The sequence below is a fragment of the Nicotiana tomentosiformis genome, chromosome 2, assembly GCF_000390325.3.
Source record: "Nicotiana tomentosiformis chromosome 2, ASM39032v3, whole genome shotgun sequence".
Classification (NCBI taxonomy): Eukaryota; Viridiplantae; Streptophyta; class Magnoliopsida; order Solanales; family Solanaceae; genus Nicotiana; species Nicotiana tomentosiformis.
In genome coordinates this window covers 66,446,065-66,464,629 of record NC_090813.1, presented here as the reverse complement: position 1 = coordinate 66,464,629, position 18,565 = coordinate 66,446,065, and the positions used below count along the sequence as shown (strand labels likewise).

The 18,565-nt window shown below is 34.5% G+C and overlaps 1 protein-coding gene across 1 annotated transcript; it reads right to left on the bottom strand.

The window, feature by feature from the left end:
- Nucleotides 1-9,927: 9,927 nt before the first annotated feature.
- On the bottom strand, nucleotides 9,928-15,569 carry LOC104096966 (factor of DNA methylation 1-like). Its single transcript, XM_009603431.3, has 7 exons — nucleotides 15,482-15,569; nucleotides 14,296-14,382; nucleotides 13,505-14,177; nucleotides 12,373-12,588; nucleotides 11,699-11,927; nucleotides 10,324-10,539; nucleotides 9,928-10,134 (listed from the first exon to the last, which is right to left on the bottom strand). Exons 3-7 carry the CDS (start codon nucleotides 13,751-13,753, stop codon nucleotides 10,034-10,036), a joined length of 1,011 nt encoding a protein of 336 aa, XP_009601726.1. The 5' UTR covers nucleotides 13,754-14,177; nucleotides 14,296-14,382; nucleotides 15,482-15,569; the 3' UTR covers nucleotides 9,928-10,033.
- Between the last annotated feature and the right edge of the window lie 2,996 nt (nucleotides 15,570-18,565).

Here is an 18,565-nt window from a genome sequence, read left to right as displayed (position 1 = left end):
TAGGCTACTAATAATTAATACTCCATATGAGACCAACTCTAGGTCGTCCTTGTAAAGTAAGGAGTAACACAATAAATAAGATTTTTTTTAATAACAAAATATGATCTGTAATGATTTCTTTTTGTTCGCTGATGTAACACTTTTTGTAAATTTGGTAACATCTCTTTTTCTTTCTAAATCTTTTGTAAGACCTTGACAGTCGTTCCAAATTCTGTTTGATTTATATTACATTCTTATAGGTTTAATATAATCTTTCAAATTTTCATGTGAAATAATGGCAGATAATTTTACTCAAAATTGAGATATTACTGTAAATAAAAAGATGCAAACTTAGTCGGACTCTAATGTGAGTACCAGACACATGGTGGGAAACCCAAAAAAAAAAAGCAAATTTCAATATACGAAAATAACATTTTCATTTTTCTGATTTACTTACTACTGCCAACAAAGTACGAACTACATATGCAACAAGCAAATGTGTTAAAATGGACTTTGTACGATGTAATGACGGAGAATACAAAGCCACGGAGTGTGTGCTGGATGGGATGATAATTTCTGACGCATAATGTCTTCTGAAATTATCGCAGTTATAAAATAATACAGAAAAAGAGCACGAGATGTAGAGAGAATAGCAGATATATTTTTTTATTACTATAGAATTTGATATAATTGAGATACGGGAGTCTTTTGTTTATAGGAGATGAAAATCTTGTTTTCCAAAAGAGTTAATGCTAACACTTAGGGAAAGAAAAAGCTACAATGTCGTTTCTTTTCTACCAGAAAAAATGAACCTCCATTAAATAACTTATTCATAATATTCCTTGTTATTAGATGTTCCTAATACAAGGAATATGCTGCGTTAAAACTTTAATATGAAATGGGATAAATAAAAAGTGAAGTCCAAACAAAATTTACTGTGAGTATTTGAGTACAAAATAATATAGTCTAACATGCAAAGATGAACCAATAACGTGCAAACATGAATATATTTCATTAAAACCTTACTAGGAAAGAATTATGTGGATAAAATAAAAATTACACAAAGTTCAGGTTGTAGCACACCCAATTAAACTTTTTTATGAATATCGTTTTCCATTCCACGCTCAGGCTCACTCTGACATTGTTAACCAAATTTTAAAACAGAAATTTCTAAAAGGTATAAAGTCGACCTCCTTTAAATATTTTTATTAGTTTTCCTCTTTATTCATCCAATTTTGTTGAAATCCAAAAGGGCAAAGATCGCGGAAAGAAATTAAATGATGTTAGAAAGAGGAAGTGTTAAGAGTTTCTATATAAAGCTGTCACGATCCGAAATTTCTATCGTGTAACGGTGCCTAACATTTCACTTGCTAGACAAGCCAACATTAGAATGGTTTTTAGGTATTTTTAACAAATTAAATTAACTAATACCAATTAAACTATAATAACTGAAATAGAACTGAAATAGAGTGTGAAAAACCATAATAACCGCAATATCTAGATACAATTTCAGAACTTGTGTCACAAGTGCACGAGCACCTAGAATAATACAGATAATGGTCAGAATGAAAGTAAAACTGTCTGAAATGAAATAAACAGCTAGGTTAAGGTAGAAGGGGACTCCAGGGCTGCGAACGTCATGCAGCTGTACCTCAAGTCTCCGACCCGGCAATCAATCCAAGCAATCTACTAACCGCCGCTAGGACCAACTCCAAAGTTTGCACAAGAAGTGCAGAGTGTAGTATGAGTACAACCGACCCCATGTACTCTGTAAGTGCCGAGTTTAATCTCGACGAGATAGTGACGAGGCTAAGGCGGGTCACTTACAATAACTTGCACGCAGTATAATAATACTAACAGGAAAGTAAGGCAGTTAACTTATGAAAATAAATTCAATCCTCGGAATCGGTAAAATCAAAAGTACATGTACTCAGAATCTCGTATGGAAGTATCGAAAGCTAATACAGTACAACAATGAATACAAAACACACAATCTGTTGCGGCGCGCAACCCGATCCCACGGTACAAACACAATCCTCTCTTATTTCACCATATCAATATCAATAATAACATATAAAATCGGTTGCGGCGCGCAACCCAATCCCACCAATGTAATTAGAATCAATATCATATTCCTCCCTTATTCCACCATATCAAAATCACATATAAAATTCATTGCAGCGTGCAACCCAATCCCACAATATCAATATTAATCCTCCCTTATTCCACCCATTGTGGCGTGCAACCCGATCCATAAATAAAATCAATAAAATATAAGCAATTCAACAACCCAATTCACAAGAATCTATATGATTAAAGAATATAAAAACAAGCCATATGTAATAAGTTTCGAAATCCGACCTCAACTTGAGGTCTAAATTCCAAATTTATAAATTAAAAAAAAAAAAAAAAAATCAATTCTTCCCAAATCTCTAATTTTCTATCATGAAAGAACATAGATTAAGGTTAGAAATAAATGGGTGATGATGGAAATGGAAGAAAACAAGTTAAAGCATACTAACCTATGAAAGTGTGATGAAATTTCTCTTCCAAATCGCCTCAAGGCCGAGCTCTAATGAAAAGATGGTGAAAAGTGGGTGAAATCCCGTCTTTGGGACATTTAATAGACTGGGTGTCAGGCCTTCTTCGCGTTCGCGAAGCACAACAACCAGAATGGCCTACGCGTTCGCGAAGCACAACAACCAGAATGGCCTACGCGTTCGCGAGGTTCCTCACGCACTAGTGAACGCTTCTCCTCCCAAGCCTTCGCATTCGCGAGCCAGGGCTCGCGTTCGCGTAGAGCAAACCCCAGATCCCCCTTCCCAGGTCCCTCAACACTACGCGTCCACGAGAGGCTGTCCACGTTCGCAAAGGGCAACCCCCAAAGCTTGGCGTTCACGATGAAGGAAAGCTTCCCCAACCCAAATTACTCTTTGCGGTCACGAAGAAGAACACATTAGACACCAGCAGAAGTCAAAAACCAGAAATTTTCGAAGTTCAAAATCATCCGTAGTCTATTCGAAACTCATCTGAGACCCTCGGGCTCCAAACCAAACATGCACACAAGTGTAATAACATCATACGAACTTGTTCGCACGATTAAATTATTAAAATAATACCTAGAACCACGAATCGGATATCAAAATAAAGGAAATTTTCAAAGAAACTTAAGAACTTTTAATTTTTCAACTGGACGTCCGAATCCCGTCAAATTAATTTTGTTTTGCACCAAATTTTGCACACAAGTTATAAATACTGAAAAGAACCTATACCAATTTTCGGAACCGAAATTCGAACCTAGTAGTAACAAAGTCAACTAACGGTCAAACTTAAGAATTCTTTAAACCTTTAAACTTCTAGTTTTCAACAAATTACGTTAGATCAAGCTAGGGACTTCCGAATTCAATTTCGGGCATACGCCGAAGTCCCAAATCACGATAAGGACCCACCGGGACCGTTAAAACACTAATTCGGGTCCGTTTACATAAAACATTGACCGTAGTCAACTCAAATAACTTTTAAGGCACGATTTCACATTTTCATCAATTTTCTCATAAAAATTTTCCGGAAAAAGCTCACTGACTGTGCACGCAAAACGAGGAAGGTTAAAAGGAGCTATTTAAGGTCTTGAAATATTGAAATAATGGGTAAAACTATAAATGACCTATCGGGTCATCACAAAAGTCAAAAACAACGTGGTGTTTGTGGATTGAATAAAAGCATCCTATAAGGAAAGGGAACTAGGGAAGTGCTTGCCATTTTCACAAGGCAGGGCAAGAATTCCATATAATTGTTTTGAACAATTCTTGTTTTTTTTTTTTTGTGGAGAATATTGAACGTCACTATGTGACATTCAAAATTCTTTACTCAATAATCGCTATTTTGGTTTCTAAAAGAAGTTCTTCGACACTAGTCACTATCAAGAAGGTTGTAACAAATTAATGACACTCCTTTCCATTTAGATGTCTTGTTTTCTATTAGTCTGTTTTAAAAGGCATTTCAGTTTTTATATTAAACTAAGAGCCTGCTTGGCCAAGTTTCTAGGAGGTCAAAAGTACTTTTTTTTCTCCAAAAAAATACTTTTTAAAAAATTTAAGTTGTTTGGCCAAGACGGAGAAGTACTTTTGGCTAGTAGCAGAAGCAGTTTTTCTGCTTTTGAGAAGAAACAGAAAATTCTAGCTTCTTCCAAGAAGCAAAAGCAGAAGCAGAAAATTAATTTATTCAAGACAAAACTATCATCACCATAAATTTATATTTTCCAAATTATCCCTTACTAATTTAATTGTTTTTCTTTTTCTTTTTTTGTTTATAGTTTCTTCCATTCTTTTAAAATTAGAGATATCATATATACGAATATATTGTAACTTCCCAAAAAAAATTGACTTTTCTTGTTTTTGATTTTTTCTTTGTGTAATATCTAGTAACTTTCCAAATTATCTTCTTCTTTTTTTACACTAAAGCAAATTATCTACATCCTTCTTTGGATTATCAAAGTCTCTTACGATAAATATTTAAATTTTATTTTCTCTTTAAAATAATTATAAGATCTTGGTACTATCCTTTTTGGTAATTTGACACTCAAAATTACTTTTTAAAAAGATTGTCCAAACACAATTTGTTTACTAAATGTTGCAAAAAGTATTTCTTAAATGAGTTGGCCAAATACAAACTATTTTTTTTTAAAAGTACTTTTGAAAAAAATACTTTTGAAAAAAGTACTTTTCAAAATAAACAGTTTTTGACAGCTTGGCCAAACGGGGCTCTAAGACACCTTAAATGAGAGGGAGGAATTACTATTTTGCTAAAAAGTCAACAAGTTTGCCATTGCTTTGAAGCTTAGCTGCTTATATTTGGGATACTCAACGAATAAGCTTCTATCCCTTTCGTGTTCCTCTTCTCCAAACTCAAATTTTCTTTTTCCAAATATGCAATTACCTAATATACCTGCAATTGGATTATTTTTCACTACAATGCATGCAATTAGTTTTTCCTATTTCCCGCTTTAATAATAAAAGTCAACATATAATGCCCCACAAGCAAAAATATTTATTTGTGTTGCTTCATTTGGGACCACAATCTAGTTGGGACGACCGGCAATGACCTCTATAAACTGGACCTTAAGTACTCAACAATATATTCTTCAACTAAAGCATGACCAGATTTAAATCGTGGCTTGTCAATGATATGTATGAGCGGTCCAACTTGTATGCATACTTTTTGTTCAGATTTATTTCTTAGAAAAAAGAAATGGTCCTTTGAGCTAAATGAATATAACGATGAAATTACAAAGAATGAAGTTTTCTTTTTATACTTTACAAGATCTACCCGTTTCACTGGGGGCCTTATTTTAAAATTTTCACTGTCTTTCTTTTAGGTTTAGATAATTTAAGATTTTGATTTTGATGTTCGAACAACGCAAAAGTGATAATATTGTGAGATAGTAAAATAGAATGAGTATGGGCATTATTTATTACCGAGGGTAGACCTTATGTCTCCTTCTTTATGCGTTTATATTGGATTCTAATATATCTAATAAACATATAATGTCTCCTCCATGTTCTGTTAAATGCCATAGTAACAGTATGTGTGAAGCTCTGGCTGCCAAATTTGGTGTACAATGGTGTGTTCAACATGGCTACACTCTGATATGATTTTGGAGCTAGACTCACAGCTTGTAATATGTCCACCAACAATAACAAAATGAAAGGGGTGGTTGATGATATAGTGCATGATTTGAATCAGAGTAATGTCTTAATTACACACTGCTTCAGAGAGGCTAATCAAGTTTCTGATTGTCTAGCTAAACTTGCTTCTTCTTCTGGAAATAACTCCTTCTTCTACACACTTACCAGGAGCTTCTCAAAAGTGTCAAAGGTCCTTTCTTTATGGATAAGTGTCAATTTCCTAGTATTAGAACTAGGTATGATAAGGCCAACTTCTTTGTTAGTTAAGATTAGAATCTGTAGGAGCAGGTTGTAAATCTCTTATATTTTGTCCATACTTTGTCCTGTTCCTATGACCTTTTTGAATGGATGGATTCCCACCATTCTTTAGCTAGCTCTTAAGGTAAGGTTTATGTCATCCTCCTTGTACTAGTTTTCTACTATATATATACAAGATAGTTTTCTACTATATATACATGGTAAGGGTCAATGTCAAACCCCAAACACTACAACAGGAAAGCTTGGGTGGTTGGATTAAATTTTTTTTAAAAAAATGGATAGGGGTTAATTGTGCGATATACATAAGGAGATTTTTGTTTTTAAAAGAGAGAACGGTGAGAGAGAAAAAAAAAGAGAGAATTCGGGGTGTACAACGTTTCTCTATTTTATTATTACCAAAAAAGATGTTCTGATACCCAAATTCCCAAAATTTCATTATGGTTGAAAAATAGTAAGGACTCATAAAATTGTAATCGGTCCACTCCGCTCAATTTTCAATAGGTCGAGCAAGTGTTATATCTATTTACTGATTAAATGTATGCGTACATCTAAAATCTTGAGTCAACACACGGTACTTAAGATGGACAAGAACAACATGATGAATTAAAAACACCCTCTATATCACACAGACTGAATTAACTCATCTTCCTCCAACTAAATCTTAGACAAGTTTAGTTATGACTCATTTATTTCAACCAGTTTTAATCTACTGATTCTACTCAAACTCTGACATAACTTGCGTATTACTTAGAAGGTTATGCTCATGACCAGTACATTATCAATACCAGGTGTATAGTTAGTAATTTTATTATAAAACCAAGAGATTATCAAACAAATTATGAACTCAATATTGTTTGTTACGTTGTGCAAAAATCAAAATCAAAAGATGGAAGCATGAAAAAGACAAGATTGTTTTTTTTCTGGTATCAGCCCCACCCAGTAAATTATTGATTTCCCCCAACAATCTTCATCTAGTCCTCAAGGTGTAAATAAAAGAGTACATACGCAGCAGGTATTTTGCAAAATGCAAAGAATCTTTGTCGTCCTAGACGTCTCTAATGTACACATCCAACCCTAAGTTTTCTTGCTTATAACTGCTACCAACCACATGAACAAAGCAATTAGAAGTCAACATAATATACTTATCATTGAGATGGTAATGCATGACCATGGCCAGTAATTCACCAAAAAGATATATATCACGTTACACAAGTCATAGCTAATGGTTTCATTCCACAAAGAAGAGGAAGTTTATTTTAGAAAAATACAAGAACTACTGCAAAAGTCACTGTCATCCTCATGAATCATGATCCGTCTTTTTGTTGAACCATTCCTTTAATCCACCATACCACTGGTACACCATATTCATTCTTCAATAAGTCCGCTTCCTTATTCACTAGAGCAATATCCGGTTTTGAACTTTACCTTTGGTCCTTGTGTTCCAGCAATTCCATGCAAATAAACCTCCAGAATATGACCATTTATGTCTTGTCTTCAAGTACTCTGACTTTGTAGTATCAATTGAAAGCTCAAAACCAACATCTCTCCAATCATTTGCAGAAGCGTCAACGAGTCCATACTGTGGTACCTTTGGAATAGGATCAGGAGCATTGCAGATGCGCAAGATTTGAAGGTCTTTGAATTTGTCATAAGCATTCTTGAAATTCTCATCTCCAACTCGAGGGCAAGCAAATACAAATGCAGTCACTGGAAACTCCTTATTGATTTGGTTGACAACTATGTCAACTGCATTGGCCAATAATGAACTCAAGCGGTGGCCTGTAACAGTGATGCTAACTTCCTCAGCTCGTTCTTGTATTGCTCCAACAAGCTTTTAACTTCTTCAATAACCTGTTTGAATTTATAAATACAAGAAAATTTTAGTAATTAGTATCACTTGGAAAGTTGCTCAAGGAAAAAATTATTTTCTTACCTCATCTCTGGCACTGGCTGATCACGCGCAACTATGCCTTATAAAAAGGACTAAGCGGTCGTTGCAAATATAATTCGATTTACAAGTTCGGAGTCGAATCCCACAGAGAACTAAGGCTTAGCTACAGTTGTTCAATATTGCTAAGAAACACACGTCCAAATAATTTCCTAATTATGGAGATTATAATATTTATTTCTAACTAATTAACTAACAACTATTATAAAGCAGTAAAATTATCAACTAACAAGGATGAAATTTGAGACAAGCTTAAGGAGGTAGTTATGATTTCCCCAATTATCGGAATCCTTCCCACTATAGGCCTTCTATAATTTTGCCTAAGTATTTTCTACCGATCGTGAGTACTTCAGGTGTCATAATTCTCTTCCGAGCAACTACCACAATTTACTAGACATATTCTTTCGAACTACGCTAGCTGGCACTAGTTTACTGCTCACTAAGATCGCACCAAGGTTTCGTTATTCCTAATCCCACCTTTAAATCCTTCGTATTGATTCCTCACATACGTCAGGAGTGATGTTGTTCAACAACTACCTAAATATGTACCCTTTTCCAAGCAATACATACTAAATAGGCACAGCCAATTGATGGTCATTCAATCAACAACAATAAACACGTAGTTGAACAAGTAGAGAAATCCAACGACTCAATTATATAGAAACATAACAAGAATTTATCCTACAAAAGGTTCTATCAAAATTTTAGATAACAAATTAGCTATTCATAATAGTATGCAAAACTACAATACTAGAATTCATAACCAATAATGGAAATAGGAAGGAGGAAGTAAAAAACTCGTTGAAGAATTCTCCGCCTTGCTCCTAGTGTGTTCTTGTCTCCTTAGGTCAAAAATCTCAAAGTCGGTCTCTTCCTCTAAAAATGGTGTTTAATGACTATTTATATGTGTTGCGAAAAGGCCTAGACGAAATAACCAAATCCAAAACAAAAAAGAAGACAAAATAGGTTTTATAACCCGGAACACGCGAACATCTCGCTCAGACCGCGCCTCGCGAGCTCAAAAGCGCTCTCCATCTCGCGGTATGATGTGCGACGCCTGCTCTAACTCGAGCAATTTGGCTCGCGACGCCTGACTCTGCTTCGTTTCTCATTTGCTTTGCTTGTCTTTCTTCTTTGCTAATTCACGCCCAGGTTTCTCATTTCACTTCTTTTCTTTCTTTCTTTTTAATTCTTTGCATTTGTTTATTTTGTCTTCCTTTGTATGTTACTTTAATCCTTATATATTCCATAATTCAATAATTATAAATCTCTTCTTATAATGTATAAAATACACATAAAATCTCTACTTTACTCACAATTTATGCATGCCATCTTTCTCCTTAATTTTGCCTCTTATGATAAGAGCATCATCTCTCTGTTCAAGTAGTGGTGCTTCATAAGATCCCCTAGTTCAGTTGTCCTTGAAATTTTTTGCTTTTTGGGTCTATTGCTAAAGAACGTGGCGATTTGATTTTACGTATAATAAGATTATAATAAAGAATGACAACTTCTAGCCTCTAGGATGCCCATTTTCTTTTTGTCCCGCCTGACAGCATACCCGTGCCAATTAATGTGGCACTTAATTGGGACACTTTTCAATTTTTATGTAAATTTTGACCAACCTTTTTAAATTGTATTTTTAATCTTTTTGATATGAGAAATATAGTAACTACTTATATTTTTCGTGTAGTTTTTGAATATTTAAATTTAAATTTTAAAATATTAAATTGATTTAATCCAATTTAACTTCAATAATTAGTCAAATTGACTCTCAAAAAGCAAAAAGTACCGCATAAAACGGAAAGGAGGGAGTATTACTTTGGAAAAATTGTATAGTAACAGTGAAGAACTCGTCTTTTGAAATCAAAAGTACCCCGCATAAACACTTCATTGTCATGCTTTAGCCTTTCTCCAATGTTAATACTTAATACTACGGTAAGGTTTTCATTATAGAAAATAGCTTAATAATTTTAGTTGACAAAGTAAAAGGAGAGTGACCATCCATTGGAAACAGTGAGCTTCTGTGCAAAAAGAACCAAAAATATACACTAAGGCGCTCTTAAGGCAGAGCTGTAAGGTGATGAATAGTGTGGAACTTTTTCTTCATCATCAATATTTCCGGATTACTTCATACTCATCTAAAGACATATTACAACCATCATCTTCATTTACAACAAATTCCACAGGTTCTGCGATTATGATTTGTATACATTTGGACTTTTGCACCATAAAGGAGTAAGATGCTACCTGGCTCCATCAAATCAACTACATGATAAAACCAGAGCTATCATAAGCATAAGCAATAGGTATTGTGCTAATAAAAATCAAATTTGTGAACATCCTTTATTGTTCCTCGAGTGTGGAGAGCTAGATGCAGCAAATCTAGGACTCAGAATGCAGTTAGTTCATAAAAAATGAATTACGCCAAGGCAACAAAAAGAAGATTGACACTACCTTGTTCGTTGCGAGCGGTGAATATGATAGTTCCAGTTTCATCTCCAACAAGGCTCTCAGCTACTCGTGTGATTTGCGGTTGAGAATATACACATGGCGATTGGGACTGCCACCTGTTGTTTTGGTTCTTGTCAACCACCACATCAGTAGTTAGGACTTTGACAATTAGATTCTTGCCCGCTGTCCCTGGCTTCAACTGATCCACCTTGACAAATCCTAAGTAGAGAAAGTGCAACTCATTACACATGCATACTTTTCATATATCTCTATTACACCAATGCATACTTTTCTATTAGAGAGATGAATACTTGTTGCATATTTCAAAAGCATTTAACACAGCCATACTATTTTCTTTCAAAGATACCCAAGGATGGCACCTAAAATCTCCACATGCATAACTGTAGGCCAGTTGTCTTCCTTCATGGAGGGAAGGGAGTTGCATGAGCTTTTTAAACAAAAATAAAAGGTTGATAATGGTGGTGTTCACTGTTCAAGTCACTTATACGCACCTTGACTATTCCACCGGCTACATCCATTCTTCCACCAGTACAGGAGTACCGGCTAATTTTGGCCACCAAGGCTTAGCCAGACGAGAATAAATCACCTAACTTTTTTTCTCTCTACAGAAACTCGAATTCTGGCTCTATTTGTCTTTAATTAAGAAAACTTTAACTTGGCACTACTGATCTATCTCATACTGTCATACACAGTACTCCCTTTCCCTGTAGTATCCAGACATCCAATGAAAATTCACACATAAAAAGGGCGGTCAAACAACAAACAAAAATATGGTACGTTCCTTAGGTAAGAATCTTTTGCCCATTTTTTTTCCTCCAGATGTAGAAGCAGAAGCAAAGAGAAACCAACTCAATCTAAAGTGCCTGGCCCAGAATTCTGCTACTAGATAGGTTAAACTTTTATGATCGGAGTAGATTTTGAGCAGTGCTAATAGCAATGATCTTTAAAAAAGTGATTTTAGGTTCTCAATCATAATGTCAGAGGCAAAGGGAAGAGCCTTCACTAGAACCCTTGTCCTTATTTGCAAAAAGAAAAGATAGTATACTAGCCCTTTTGAACAATCAAACTTTCTCGGGTATAATATAAGTGTACAAAGCTTAATACATTTTTCTTATTTTGCTATTCAGATACTTAACTCTGTTATAAAAAATCTGTTTTGGTGTTCCTCTTAATCTTATCTGGCAACTAAACGGTAACTCAGAGGCTATCATTACGTGTTCGATTGACCTCAATGAGTCACATAACAAGGTGTTTGTAAGACCTAGAACACTTCAAAGCAAAGTTGACTTGAACCTACAAGCTGAAGGAGAATGCAGCAATTGCAGCATAATAAGGGTATAAGACACTCAAAGCATACCTGTATCTTTGATCTTTGCCTCCTTCAATTTTTTCCCCATTAAACAAATGCCTTCTTTTAGCGTAGCTTTCCTACCTTCTTTGAAATTCCAGAGCTGATGAGTCGTGGTTTTGACCTTCATATTATACTCTTTAATTTCTTTCAAGGCTATGGCAACAGCTAAATATACTTCATATCCCCACTCTTTCCTCAGCTGCTGGAGATGCTTGTCCTCTTGGTCTATCATTTCCTAAAGCACAAATAATGGTCTTAAGCATGCTTGAATATGAAATCATGTGATTCAGAGTAGAAAGAGTTCAGTTGAAAAAGTCTCGGAGGGGACATCCGATAAATAGTTCAGTTGGAATTCCGGGGAAGGAGAGAAATTCAGAGCGAACGAATTGTATTGATAACTTGATTGTTGTTATTTAGACCATAGAAAATAGAGAAATCAGTTTGAACATAATCTTTTTGTTGCACCATGTCACCCATTTGTTATGACAGGGGTACATTTATTGCATCACCTGGCACCATGAGTTACTTGACTTCCAAGAACTTATGTTCTGAAATTAAGAAACCAAAGTTTTCTATTTCAGTTGGACAAGTACCAACAGATTGAAAATATCTCTTTAAAAAAATGAAATTTAAACAAGTACAAGGAAAGAAGAAAGGAATCAAAGGATTCAGATACGTACTGCTCGAACTTCCCCATTTGAGGTGATAGTTTTGAATGGATTCCATTTGGGGTTTTCCACAGCTGTCTGCCAAATAGAACACAATTCTGTTGCTTTTTCTTCGGCAACTTGATGCGAGAATTTCAGCTTGCATGCACTATGAAAAGGAGAACTATCAATGACACCAAATCTCTTTATGCCAATATCCATGTCACCATTGCACATGTCAGAAAGAATCTGGATAAGAAAGAAAGCATGTCAGTTATTATCTCATAAATCCAGAGTGGAAAGGGAATTAGTAAGGTGTTTTCCAGATCTCTAAAGCGAGGAATAGAGCATAGAAGTAGATATTTCTACCTCAATGGTCTACACACTGTAAACAAAAGAATCCAACAGACAAGCAAAAAGGGAAACATTACTAGCATAAACAAATGGTGGTAAGGCAACATTCCAATAAGCAGGTATTTTACTTTGGTTAAGTACCTACAGAGCCACACCGTTTTCTTCACTCAACTACCTATAAAATTTTTGACCTGCGACTCTAATGTATGCTCATCTGAATTGAAGTACACCTGCTACAGAGTGTTCATGTACTTATATGTAGAATGTTAAAACAGGTAAGAATTTCCAAATATATACTACTATCAAACTACATAAACATGTAAGAATTTCATACAGATGCTGCTATCAAAGTTCAGATAATTAAAACCTTGTGTGCATATTTTAGGAGTTACCTCAGCCCATAGCCTATAGAATTAATAGGAATGGTAAGTCTTCCAAGTGTCAGTAAAAACTAAACTAAATGGTTTGTGGGAAATACATGAGGCATCCATTGTCAATGATGATTTAGGAGTTTCAACATAGGGAATTTTTCAGAATGAAATGCTATACCAAATGCTTCCAAATTGTTTTCTAAGCAGAGTGGTATAGTCACCAATTTTACATATATGTAGATAGAGAAAGGGAAACAAAGAAACGAAGGCTAGAAAGTTGTTGTCTTAGATGCTGCAGGTTGGGATAATTCTGAGCATCAAAAACTTATTTCCTTAGGAAAAAACCACAGTAGCCTGATGCCTGATCTAATTAATTGAATATTGTTTGAGGCGTAGCTGTAGAAAACATATGCTTCAAAGAAATATCCAAAGACCCATACCTTAATCATCTCTTTTCGAGCTTCTACTAGCTCAGCAGTCTCGCTTTCTTTGCCCTTAAGCTGCTTAGCTAAATTTTCCCAATAGTTTCTTTCCTCGGAGATCTTTTGCATAGTTATTGTCAACTCTTTCACCTTTTCCTTTGGTTCTTTATCTTCAACGTGGATCTGCTTTAAAGCTCTTATAGCTTGTTTATACATTCTAACTTCCTTTGTTTCCAGCTCCTTCTCAAGCACAGCTATCTTACTCATTGTAGCTTATTTCTCTTTTTCACACTCAGTATTAGTATGCCTTTTGAAATCCACAAACTTGGTTCTTAGATTCTTCTCCTTCTGAAGCTGAGCATTCTTATACTGTCCAAATATATATTCCTTAGTTTTTAGCTCCTTCTCGAGCAATCCTGGCTGCATATTCTTTCTCCTTCTCAAGTTCCTCAATCTTACTTGTCGCAGCTTGTTTCTCCTTCTCAAGCACAACTATCTTACTGAATGCAGCTGCTTTCTCCCTCTCAAGCAAAGCTACTTTATTCTCTGTGCATTCTTTCTCCTTCTTAAGCTTGTGTATCTTAGTTAATGCAGCTTCTCCTTCCCTCTCAAGCTGAGTTATCTTGCACAATGCAGCTTCTTTCTCCTTCTCAAGCTCAGCCATTTTATTTGATACCCATTCATTTCCTTTCTGTAGATCAGATATCCGAGCCATCAGAAGCTAAATCACATAGAAAAGGACAATATAACCTACTAATAATTTTCAATACCAAGTGGTTAAAAATCTAGAACCACCAGCATGGACACACCTCAAGCCCTTCAGCTTTTATTCCAATGCTGTTAATGGCCAAACCACGAGTACAGGCGCTTTTAAGGAAATCTACTCGTGTGTAAGCCTGTAAGAGATTTAGAAAAATTCAAAGAAGACATTAGCACCTTTGGCCCAAATTCTTTCCACAAATTTGAAACAACATAAATATATATAAAAATGTGGTTGAGTAAAAGTCAACATGGACACAAATTTTAGGATGGATAAAAGTTCCAACCGAATCGGGTAAGACCTACCTATCAAATAAAGGAATACAACTTCACAGGAATGGAACTGAATTAAGGAATATAACTTAACAACAACAAACTGTGAACAATTATCCTCTCCCAAGCCACAAGAAAAATCCACAATGAGCTCAACTTAGAAAGCAAGCATAGAGCAAGGGAAACTTACAGGAATTGAACAACAAAAGCTGAACATCTTAAATTAATGGAGCTCAAAGAAGAATATTACTCCCTCAATTTATTCCATACTTTTTCCGTCTAAAATGTCTAAAAGCAATACTTTTCATTAAGAATTCAAATTCATTAAAGTAAATAAAGTTTAAACTTTGATATCATACTTTTCTCTGTCAAACTAAATATTCAACTATTACAAAAACAACTACTAAGCCTCCAAACAAGTTGGGGCCGGCTATATGAATCCTCACCTACCTCGTTAAGTAAAGAATCTAACGTCTAAAACACATTCTTAGCTAATATGTCTTGCCTATATAGATATATTTTTTCCATTATGCCATATCATTTTCTAAGTTTGCATAGATCTCCAGAAATTATCGGTCATTCAAGACAACTTCGTTCCATGAGTTTTAAGTCTACCTCGTCATCTATTACTTTAACATTTCTCGATTATCACTAATATGATATACAAGTCCTATTTTTTTGGTAACCGACATACAAGTCAAATTAACATTTTAAACTCTATTTCCGTTCGAATACCTTTTGATTTTAAGACCATATATAAAATGGGATAGAGGGATTAGTATACAATATTATAATTGATGCCTTATCAAAAATTAACGGTGGTGTCCAAACCAGCTTGCGCACACCAACTATTCCCGTCCACCGAGCATTTTGAACCATGGTCTTGTCTTCATCTCATCTCATTGACCACTAAACCACACCTTTGTGTGTGTGTTTTCAATTAAGTTTTTTATCAATACTTACATGGGTGTTTGAACTTTCAGACATTGTGATAATCGCTATTTCTGGGTAACCTTCTCTTTGGTATGTCAATCAGCAAAATGCAAAGTTTGATAACCTGAAATTACGTAGAGAGCTGTCTATTTCAGTTTGCACTAAACAAAAGTGAGCCACTAGAAGAAAAAAGACAAACGAAAGTTGACTAACCTTTGCGACAAAATCATCAAAGAAGCAACCTTCAACTATCTTCTATAATGCCAGCTTTTCATTAGCTGGTGGAGTTTTGAACTTTTATAGAACGGATAAGAGTCTAATTTGGCCCCGCTACTATCATAAATAGCCTTATTTATCCTCCTTTTAAATTTTTTATCAAAAATATCCTTACTGTTATACATTAGGTCCATATTTACCCCTTACACGTTAAAACGAGTTACATTTGCCCTTCGTTATACTTTAGGATCATATTTACTTATCTACTCTTCAAAAAAGATTACATTTGCCCTTCGTTATACTTTCTTGACATATTTATCCTTACAATTATACTTTAGGATAATATTTTCCCCTCATCCGTTAGATCGCCATGTCCCACTTTTGTTTTCCTACATGACACCTATGTGGATTTCTTTTTCTTCCAATTTAAATATGATCACTTATTTAAGATAATTTAACCCGCCCACCCAATTTAAATAAAACACACTGACTAAAATAAATGAAAATCATAATTCCCAATCCCACCCCCCACCCACTCGTCCATCTCTCTTCTCCGGGTCAGCTCTATATTTTTCGGAGAGAGAAAATTTTGGACAGTGAGTGAACGAAACTATAGTGTTATCTCTAATTGATTTATTTAGTTATTTCACCTTTGTCTATGTTAATTTGTTTCCCTTTAATACTTAGGAGTTAGGAGACATGAATCACTCAATGAATGTTTTGAAGTGTTTGTAGAGATACAACTCTGTAAAGTCTAAACTGGGTCAATTGACCATGATTGATCCACGAAAAGCAATTTCGTGATACGTCATTTATGAATATTGTGCAAAATACAATAGTTAGAGCAACGGCAACATATTGACAAACAATAGTTTTGAACTCAAAATCACTAATCTAATACAACTCACAATTATTGCAGTAACCAAAGTAAATTACGAGAAGTTGCACAACAATGAAGTTAATGAAGTCTTATTTAAATTAGGTGGGCGGGTTAAATTATCTTAAATAGGTGACCATATTTAAATTGGAAGAAAAAGAAATCAACATAGGCACCATGTAGGAAAACAAAGGTGGGATATGGCGATCTAACGGATGAGGCAAATATGATCCTAAAGTATAATTGTAAGGATAAATATGTCAAGAAAGTATAACGAAGGGAAAATGTAACCCTTTTTGAAGAGTAGAGGGGTAAATATGATCCTAAAGTATAACGAAGGGCAAATATAACACGTTTAACGTGTAAGGGGTAAATATGAACCTAATGTATAACTGTAGGGATATTTTTGATAAAAAATTTAAACGAAGGGTAAATAAGGCCTATTTATGATAGTAGAGGGACAAATCAGACCCTTATCCGTTTATAGAATTTTGAAGAGCAAACCCTAAAATCTTTTCCAGTTCAAAGTGCTTTTGTATTTGTGTTGCCACAGTTCAAAGTAAAGGTGTTAGGGGCCGAGCGGACTATTGGAAAAGGACAGGCCGTCCGGATCAGACCGGTTATCGTGTTTTTAATACCGGTTTTACCGGTGAATTATTGAACTAGAACGGTTCTGGGCTAAGGGGCAGGGCAGTTTTATTTTTAAAAAAATTTATATTTTGTATAACTACCATAATTTATATTAAGGTAAAGTAAAAATGTAAAACATAAAAATAATTTTATAAAAATAGTGTTTGAATAAATTTCAAAGGCTTTAAAATTCTTATATTTGAATACTTCATTAAGAATTTAAGATAATAGAATACAATCAAGATAGAAAAAAATTGAACTTATAATTTGCAAGTTCTTTTTTTAATTCAAACTTGCAAATTAAAGTTTACACTTTACAACAACTAAATTGAAGAAAAAAGAGTAAATTCAAAGTTTAATTATTAAATATAAATCAAGAGCTTCAAAGGTTTTGCATTTCCTTAGTAAGTTCTTCATAATCAATATGAACTTCTTGGTCATCTTCTGGAGTGTTAAATTTAGATGGGTTACCATGTATTAATATATCTCCAAGTTCCTCGTCTTCTGGTTTATCAACATCTTTACGTCCCTGATTTCTTCGTTCCGATCTTATCCAAGCATTGCTTTCCAATGAGTGACGAGTGTCTTCTAGTTGTTGTCTTGCTTGACTAAATGCATTCTCTGATGCAACAGTTGAAATTGGCACATTCAGCACGTCCCGAGCCATAGCGGAAAGAACAGAAAATTGCTTTTCATTCTCGTGCCACCATCCCAACGGTGAAAATTCCTTTGTGCGAGGCTCTGTTTGCTTTTGCAAGTAGAATTGAAGTTCATCAATGTTCCTGCTACTGGTTTGAGTAGAAGGAAATGTAGACCAAATATTATAACCATCAAGGCCTTCATCTTCATCCATAGTAGCAGATGCAGTAAAAGTAGTACAATGCATAGTGGGATTAACATTGCCTACATTAATAGCATCATCATCAATTATATTTGCATAATAATTATATAATTATTGTAAATAATCATTTAGCTTGTTCATACAACAATATATATTTGGGGTTTCAGTTGGTCTAATCTCCATATAAGTATATAAAGCATTGATTAATTTGTGACAATTAGACATCTTAATAGAAGAATTTAAAACAACAACAATTAAGTAAATCGGAGGAATTGGAAAGAAATATTTTTTGAATTTTGCTTGTATTTTTTCAACAGCATCCTTATATTTTTCTTTCTTCTTAAATTCATAGAGTAGAAAAGAAATTTCATCTATATGTACTAAAGCCATAGTAACAGTAGGGTAATATGCTCCAGAAAACTCAACAGTAACTGTATAAAATTTATGTAAAAATTTAACAACATCATTAATGGCCTCCCAACTATTAGTTGTTAACATACGATTTGGATCAGTACAATCAGGGGTCTTCATAAAAAACCAAAAAATCGAA

Excerpts from the sequence above, each read along its gene's own strand:
- LOC104096966 (XM_009603431.3), bottom strand. The coding sequence starts at position 13,753 with ATGAGTAAGATAGCTGTGCTTGAGAAGGAGCTGGAAACAAAGGAAGTT. Across the intron at positions 12,589-13,504 it reads CTCGAAAAGAGATGATTAAG|ATTCTTTCTGACATGTGCAA; the intron begins GTATGGGTCTTT and ends TTTCTTATCCAG. Across the intron at positions 11,928-12,372 it reads CAAATGGGGAAGTTCGAGCA|GAAATGATAGACCAAGAGGA; the intron begins GTACGTATCTGA and ends TTTGTGCTTTAG.